At 43.2% G+C, this 8,832-nt stretch overlaps 1 protein-coding gene across 1 annotated transcript; it reads right to left on the bottom strand.

Annotated features, from left to right (window-relative positions):
• Window positions 1-304: 304 nt before the first annotated feature.
• On the bottom strand, window positions 305-6,837 carry LOC143330712 (putative ribonuclease ZC3H12C). Its single transcript, XM_076747444.1, has 5 exons — window positions 6,038-6,837; window positions 3,818-3,957; window positions 3,470-3,704; window positions 2,028-2,134; window positions 305-1,836 (listed from the first exon to the last, which is right to left on the bottom strand). Exons 1-5 carry the CDS (start codon window positions 6,835-6,837, stop codon window positions 305-307), a joined length of 2,814 nt encoding a protein of 937 aa, XP_076603559.1.
• Window positions 6,838-8,832: the final 1,995 nt, after the last annotated feature.

The raw sequence follows: 8,832 nt of genomic DNA, 5'->3' as shown, positions 1-8,832 counted from the left end.
TTCACTCATAACCAATAGCTCAAACATGCACATTAAGCTCCATCCTTTCCTGATTTTAAGTGCTGAAATATCAGGCGTAATTATGGATAAATATGGCAATTTTGGGATTTCCCTTTACAAAATTAATGAGATTGAACTTCCAAACACTTAAAACAAGTAGTCCATTAACAGCTTTAAGGAGCTTAATATCTTGTGCTTTTGGTTTGGTTATGTGCAACCTGACTTTAATAATTAAGATGATTGCAAGAGATAAACCTGCAGAAGCCTGTTATGATGAAGCTGTAACTTCACCCTCTGGCTTAATTCAAGAAACATGCTGCGATTTCTCCATCAAAATCACAGCTGCAAGCTCCTGAGCATCCATCACATGAGGGTTCCTGGTCATCACCATCCGCACCAAATCTGGAGGAAAGATGCGGCACAAGTTCACAAACACCCTCTCCCTGAGGTCCTGGTATCGACCCAAGGCAGGGGGCTCCTGGTGCTGGGTCACTGAAGGCAAGTGGCCCTTGTGGGAAGTGATGGATGGAAGGGACAGCTGTGGGAGTGGTGGTAGACCTGATGCTGAAACGCCATTGGGTGATGTATGGACCTGCCTGCCCCAAGCAGAGTGCCAAGCCTTCTCACGGACCTCTGGGAGGCTCTGGAAGGCAAACAGATCATAGCAAGGCTTAGGGGACTGCTGGTACTGGGGGTCCCAGTTTATCTGATGCTGTGGTTGCTGGTTTAGCCCAGAGTGGTTTCTTCTGGAGTGAAGTGGTGATCCTTTGTACACTTGGGAGTCCTGCACCCCACCTTCCTGCCAAAGGGAGGCCATCAGATTGCGGCGGAGGGGAGAGCTCTGAGAGTGGGAGTGAGCAGTGGGTGTTTGGGGTGGATGTGGTGGAAGAGTTTGGAATTCCACTGGGAAACTGCTGAGCAATGGATGCTGAGGGTGGGGTGGGATATAGGCTGAAGGAGGCTTGAAAGGACGTGGAGATGCATGAGAGGTAACAGAAGATGGAGGGTCTTCAATGGCAAAAGCATGTTGTCTCCGCAGTGCATGAGGAATGTGATGGCCATGGGGAGTGTGCTGGCCCAGACCAGGAGGCACACGGCTTGCAGGGTAAGCATACTGGCCAGAGCAGTGGTGATGGTGGTGAGGGTGGTGGTGGTGTTGATGGTGGCACTTGGGGCCATCATCTAACAAAGGGTCAGGGGAGAAGGAGTCTGAGCTGACACTGCCTTCGCTGCTACAGTCTGATTGCAGTGATCCAGCTCGTAGATCAGCTGGAAAAAAGCATTCAGGACTCTGTGGTACTACCAGACTGAGGCTAGAGTACGCCTTTACCAATGAGCTGTAGCCCAGGTCTGGGGACTCGCATCTGTGGTAAGTCTCAGCCACGCTTAGTCCTGAGGCTCCAACAACCCTGGAGCTGCCTTCAATACTTCCTCCTGGGTGCTCCCATCGGTCCAAGCTTCCTGATGAAGGGGGCCCCCCTGGAGCAGGATGCCCTAGAAAGCTGCTGCTACAACTGCTGCTGCTGCTGCTGCTGCTTCCCCTACGTCCCTCCACTTTGGACTGGACCCGAAGCCTGTCTGCCAGGAGGTCACTGAAGGAGTTCCGAGGGCTGGGGCTGGGCTGTTTCTTTGGCGTGCCCTGACTTTGCTCAGCCTCAGCCATTCTTTGTTGCTGACTTTGGCTCTTCACCATCAGGGCATCTTCCAGCAGGCCTCTGGAAGCTACTGATGAAATTTTGGCACTGGCACGAAGCTCATCAGCCACGGCACGCTGGGGTTGGCTTCCTCTTTCAGGGTGGTAAAACTTGCACTTGTGTCCATATGTGCACTTCTTCCCTAATGGAATGAAAATGAATTATAGCATCTTGTTAAGTGTATAGTATTTATAGTATATTATAAAATGTATGTCAATTTGAAACTACAAAAACTGGTGAAAGAAGGAGCCAACAGGTGCTAATAAAATCCTTATTAAAATAGAAAGATGTTTTTTCAAAATTTTAAAAGTTTATATAAGAGCATATTTTTACCATAAGGACAGGGCTGCTTCCTGTGTTCAGGAATAACAGGCTTCTTCCTCAGGAAGTTCTCCAGACTAGGTCCGTGGCGTCCCAGTGGATCATCTGGTGGCATGAACCTCAATATGGCAGTAAAAAATGAAAATAGTTATTAACCCCAAATTTAACAAAAAAACATATACATGAAATTCTCAATTTTCACACTGCGTCACCGACAGTAATGACTGCTCCAATAGAGACTGCATTGGGGTTGTCTTGCAGTGAGGAATCTTTATGTTCTATTATTGGATGGCAGCAGATCCTCATAGCTACTACTTCTTACAGTGCGTTCAATTCTAAGTCAATGTAGAAGCTCTACAGTTTGAATAAGCTGTAAGAACAAAACCTTAAAGCTGCAGTAGGTAAGATCGAGAAGAGAGCAGACTTAGCCTGAAAATTTGAACCAACACAAGTTCACGTCACTCCCCCTCCCTCTCCGCTGCACTCATGCCCTGCCTCCAAGCCCCTCCTCCCTGCGGTGTTTGCGCGGCTGCTGTGACAACCAGTAACGTTAGCCTTAGCATTGGAAACAAGCTAAGTCTGCCCAGCCACTACATTGCCATCGCTAACATACCGTACGCGCTGCGGAGTGTTACTGTAACAATGTTTTGTGGTTGTTTTGTGTCGGGCGCGGTGGATTCTTGCAAATCGCAGTAGGAGCAGTAGATTACATGTTTCATGTACTGCTGTCTGGGCATAGGGATAGTTTTAGCAAATATGACAAAAATTACTTTTATACAAGTTACCTACTGCAGCTTTAACACTTACATTTTAGGAATAAGTCACAGCAGCAGCAGAAGCTGTTTAATCTCAATTCAATATTACATGCAACAAATCAATAGGTCTTCTAAGAAGAACAAAGGTCAGGTAGAATTTAACACCCAAAAGCATTGTGATGAATGTTTGAGCTTCACTGTGCAGAATGATGAATGTGCAGAGTTTGACACTAGAAGGCTCTTTTCACATTCATCTGCTGAAAGTAGAAAGTTTCTCTGTGCTCATTGAAAAACCCATTTCAAATTGATTTATGACATCACAAACAGTGTGGAGGCCAATCCTGGTGCAGTGTTTAACATACACATGTGTGATGTGGAAACTTGAAGCCTCCAAAGCACAAACACTGAGAACAGACTTTTCAGTGAAGAAGGAGACGTCTCCTGTGAAGCAGTTCAGCTTTTGAAATGACACATATTGGCATAATCATAGATTCGGGATATTTAAATCAGTATTTTAACAAGATAATTGAACTTTTTTGAGGGAAAATCATATCTTCAATGGTTAATGCAGTAAAGCAAATGCATTTTCATTACACATGAAAGCAGCTGGCAGGGAAAATGTAACTTAATGATTTGTCAGTTTTCTCTATTATTTCTAACACATTTTTCTGTTTTCTTCACAGAATTTGTTCTCCTTACTTGTCGTTTACAAAGGAGTACATCAGCAGACGCTCATCAATGAATTTCTTCCACTCTGGCTTCTCATTGGCTAGGTCGCGGTAGTTGTCGTTGGAAACAATGATGCCGTCCGACTCATAGGCCAGTTTGACGATGAAGCGGTCATCATAGCAAACCACACGGCGTCCCTGCACACGGCGAGACGGAGTGAACACCAGGATCTTCTCTTTTTCCAGCCGGCGGAGGATCTCTTGGTCTGAAGAAGAATACAGTTAAACAGAATACAAGGACAAGAAAAAAGACATAAATGTCCCCTTTGGTATTGTAGAAGATACGAAATATGTTCCAGAAAGCTACAGCAGCTGTTACCTGTAATGAGGGCATCAGGTCGTGATTGCTCCTTTCTCCAGGCGGGGACAAAAACAGTGATGTCACGGTGACCACGCTCCAAGAACCAATCAACAGCCAGTTGGATGCCTTGACAGGAGAAGACTTCCTTATTTCCATGACTGCGAGAACAGAGAGACATGTTAAAGGCAGAATCAGTGATGCAAATGCGAACAAAAAAAAGGTTTTCGTTATAATTTAGACAAATTTTACACATAAGATTGAAAACCTGATATCACTCTTAAATTTATTTATTTGCATAAATCCACAGGGACATAGCTATCAGAGATTAAGCTAAAACGTGTGACCCATTTGTGATGAGAATGGTGTGAATGAAAAGATCCATGATGAAATTTATGATGAACATCAAAATACTATCAGCCAGAGGAGCAGACAGACGATGCTGAACACAAACCAGCCAGGTTGTCCAAAACACTTGAGGACATCACTGTCCCCGTTCAAAATGGGTCACTGGACACACTGGATGAAAAAAGATGCATTCATGAACACTTGCTTCCCTGTGTTGACGATAGCTTTGCCAACTCTTTGCAAAGTTTGCCACTGAGATACACTTGGCTACATCATGCATGACAACACAGTCACAAACAGGAAAGCCTGTAACCAGAAATAGACATAATGTAAGCTCAGGAATGTTGCAAGAAAAACAAAAGTTTCGAGAAGCTAGTGCAGAATAAAGATGCAGCCAGATTCATGCATCCGCTGAGAGGAACACCAGCCTATTAGGAGGAAACAAAACGAGCTCAGATCAGACACTCGGGAACTCCAACATTCTGTTTTTGGCTGAAATGTGTTGGCATGAAGTATCTGAAGCGATCATGTCTCAGCAAGGTGAAGAGATTAATTTTGAGGAGCTCAACATGCTGGAAAGTGATCCTGCAACAGTAAAGCACATGTTTGATAAACATGTTTAGTCATTATCAAGAGAGTTCATCTTGTCTCCTGCACACCCCCTTGGCAGAAGTTTTTAACTGCTGTTATTGGTTGAGTTTCAGCACAGAGGAAGCTCACACACACGACTGCTTCAAATGGGTCAATGAAGCAGCTGCATTTGAGGAAGATTCTGATCAGACTGTGTTGAATTTGGTCCAGTTCAATGACCTGACCTGAATACACAACCTGAAGAAAGTCACAGAAGTGCAAATACACACCAAAATCTACCTAAGAACATGTCTCAAAAGTCTAACTTCTGGTTGCAGACTACCCACCAGAGACACAATGATAGCGAGACCACGTGATGACAGTGATTCACTGCAAGTGGAAATAGCAAAGAACAAACTCAGATCACTGAAACTGCTCCCGAATGAACCTGTCACTGCTGAGTATGAACACTACCTGAGTATAATGAACAAATCCAGTGCTTTAATACTAAATCTGATCCAAAGGACTGCTGGTTAAATGGATACAATCCATATCTACTTGAAATTTAGTACGCAATGTTGATAATCAGTCACACGTGCAGTGAAAATGAGTCGTCCCATCTCACACTTTCTCACACTTGGACAACAGAACGTCAGAAAGCCTACAGACTGTGATAGATAAATATAAACGTAGACCTGAAACTACAGAGTTTGAGGTGATGTGCTTGGCTAATTTTGCTGCTACTTGAAGGTTTGTCTATGATAAAAGAAGCCAAAGCTGTCAGAGAGCTGCCTGCATCAGTCCTTATTACAAAATGACAAGACAAGCAAAACCCTTCCAAGAAAAGATAGGCTTAAAGTTGCTGCAGGTGTTTGTATCATGTCAGGTTTAATGTCATCATGTTGCAAGAGTAACAAATTTCAATGTAGCACAAAAGTCTAATTTTGGCCTGAACTTAATTGGGATATATCACTACAGCAACCCATGCTGCACGGCTATCCTGGCTCTATATATCTATATAAAATCAGTGCAACGAGCAAACATGTTTTCAGGTTTAGTCAGCATAGAGCTAACAATGTCACAATGTGTCAGAAGCTCATGTGGTTACTATCTTGGCTGATGTAGCTACTGTAGACAACTGCTAACATCAGCCAGATAATAGTTCATTGTTTCATTTGACCATTCAAACGTTTGTCATAAATAGGTCATGTTAGTGAATATCCACTGCCCCCTTACTTCCTCCACAACATAGGACTTTAATCAAGGGATAAAGCACCGGGCTAGATGTATGTGTAAGAGTTTCCAAAAGCTTCTCATCCTTACCTCATGGCTACGTTGCTCCCATCCACCACAACAGGACGGAGGTTTTCTTTGTCCTCCAGCAGCTGCGATGGACACAGCAGCCGACAGGAGTCCAGAGAGGAGTTGGAGGAGGAGGATGAGGAGCAGGCCAATGAGCATGACAAAGAGGAAGAGGGAAACTGGGTGACAGTTAGACCTCCTTGCTGCTCCATCTCTGTCTTTGTTCCCAGTTTGACCAGCTCACCCAGGATGTCATTGATTAGTGCGTCTGGGCCCAGTTTCCTCAGCACCAGCAGCACCAGCTCCTCAGAGTAGCCCAGTTTGAGAGCAAACTCCACCTTGGTACGGTAGTCTGTGACAGGGTCAGTGGGAGATGATCTTTCTGGCTGTGGGGGCTCTCCAAGGGATCGATTTGGTGTCAGGTCCAGCCTGACTGTCTGACAGACCGAGGTTGACTCTTGATGGTCCTGGTGTAGGTGAGGCTGCTGATCTTGCTGAGGGTTTTGACATTCAGAACCAGACCCATTATGAAGTCGTTCATCATCACTGTCAGAGACAGCACTTTCCTCAGACAAGTTACTGCAACTGCTACTGCTGCTATAGCTTGAATGAGTACTGAAACTAGTGCTACTATTAGCAATGCTGTTGCTGCTGTTAGTCGGGGCATCAGCTCTGACCTGTAGGACCCCTATATTCCCAGCACCAATCACAGTGCTCAGGATGGCCTGCGGCTCAGCACCTTCCACATGGAGGTAGTCCAGGTCCAGCCCCAGGCTGAGGATGTGGCCTGTCCCATCCTCCAGATGGTCCTTCACGCCCATGAAGCAGTCTCATACATCCAGCTCCACGCCCTCCGTGACCTCCCGGGCACCTGACCGACCCCACTGTTACTGCTGATAGTTAGCAGCTCACTGACTGATCCGAGGAGTGAAGCTTGAGGGAGACACAAGAATTGACTGGTTAAAGTCCTGAAGACTGCATGAAATTGATAGTATGAATCTAAAATATGCAGAAACAAATCTCGAGGGTCTATTATTATTTTGATATTTTTAGATACAGACAGAATCAATTAACGTTTCCCTTATACATTAAAACTGCTTGTATGACTTTAAAACCACATTTGCACCTGTTATTACCTATATCCGGATATCTTATCTAAATATGGTGAAACGTGTTAATGTGGGGTGTAAAGTTATGCAGAAAATAAAGCAATCAGGATGCTGTCATGTCTAAAGTAGTCTGACTCACACTGTGATCAGATCTCTGCCAGGAGTAAAAGCATTCAGCACCTGGAGTGAGCCCTGCAAAAACCTACAGACAACCTCTTCAGTAATAAAAGAAGAATAAAAAGAGCCCAAAGTAACATCACTTCATGTGCCCTGGAGAGTCTGCTATTATTGAGATAACAAGAACATTTATTACAAACGCATCTTAAAAGTCTCATGATGATGTACAACTGGGCTTTAATTGGAATTTAATGGAACGCAACAGGCTTTAAAGTGTTAAAAGGGCAAGTTGAAAACTGTTGATCTGCTGATTTGCATTTTAGCGAAGGTGGACTCTTTCGTCAAATAAACCACAATTAGACTGGAGGCAAAATACCAAACACCTGAGGCAGGAACAAAGACCTTGTGATGCCAAAGCATTGCTTTGGCATGTACATAATTACTGTACACTGTGGAAAAGGATCACACCTGCCACTGTGCAGACATGCAGGATCAACCAAGAAATGACACAGCAGCAAGAATATTACCTCGCACACAGCTGCGTGATAAGCAAAATCAAAAAATGTTTTTTTAGGTAGACCAAACAAGAGATCAGTGCAATAGACACACCCAGAGGTTAAGCATGCGTTCTTTATCTCCTTCTTTACTGAGGGCAATAGAATGGACTTTAAGTAATTATTTACTGGAAGAAATCTTCCCAGAGAAGCAAATCCTTGGAATTGTGTTAATAAAAGTCCTGGATTATAAGGACCTCTAATATTTCAAAGGACAATCGTGGACTCATAGATCTGAACAAGGCAATGTAACCCTGATTTCTTAAATATACTGTATATGTAAATAATAATAATAATAATAATAATAATAATAATAATAATAATTAAAATAAAGGTTTTTAAAAAAGAATGCATTTGTTTTTTAATTAATTAAAAAATCTTTTAAAAAGAAAAAATGGAAAAAATGGATAATTAATGACTCTGAGTTCTTGATTTTTTTTTTTTTTTTTTACACACACTAAATAAGAGACTGAATCCTAATGTCCGATTTTATACAACAGCATCACAAAGTCACATTCTTAGTATAAAAGCAACGTTCAAGAAACATTCCACAGGTAAACAGGTTCATTGGTAACAGGTGATAGAATCATGACTGGGTATGAAAGGGGCATCCTGGAAAGGCTCAGTCGTTCACAAGCGAGGACGGAGCGAGGTTCACCACTTTGTGAACACATGACTGTATAAAGGATATTACTACATGGACTCAGGAACATTTCAGAAAACTGTCAGTCAGTAAATACAAATCTTGTTGGAATTAATTTGGACAATTACAAATCATCAGCGCTATAGCTGCTGTTCAAGTCCAGGCTGCGCCACCTATAGGTAACAAAAGCAACAGCAGTTGTGATATATGTACTATCGACAGGCAAGAAAATACTACATTTGCCTGAATATGACGTGTTTTTTCTGGAACTTACATCTGAAAATGGGTGACTCATGTTAGATTGGAAGACATTTTCATGTTTACAGAATCACACAGTGAGCCTGTCACTTAAACAGTGTTGAATTGTGTGTTTGTTGCCATGTTGAACCTATA

This window comes from Chaetodon auriga, chromosome 13, assembly GCF_051107435.1.
Source record: "Chaetodon auriga isolate fChaAug3 chromosome 13, fChaAug3.hap1, whole genome shotgun sequence".
Lineage (NCBI taxonomy): Eukaryota > Metazoa > Chordata > Actinopteri > Chaetodontiformes > Chaetodontidae > Chaetodon > Chaetodon auriga.
Note: the sequence above shows the minus strand (reverse complement) of the source record. Positions and strands in the feature narration are given on the sequence as shown.

What these genes read in the sequence shown, in the direction of transcription:
- LOC143330712 (XM_076747444.1), bottom strand. Translation starts at nt 6,837, where the DNA reads ATGGGCGTGAAGGACCATCTGGAGGATGGGACAGGCCACATCCTCAGC. An exon ending in ACCTGATGCCCTCATTACAG is followed by an intron (nt 3,705 to 3,817) that starts GTAACAGCTGCT and finishes ATTCTTCTTCAG; the next exon opens with ACCAAGAGATCCTCCGCCGG. An exon ending in TACTCCTTTGTAAACGACAA is followed by an intron (nt 2,135 to 3,469) that starts GTAAGGAGAACA and finishes TGCCATATTGAG; the next exon opens with GTTCATGCCACCAGATGATC.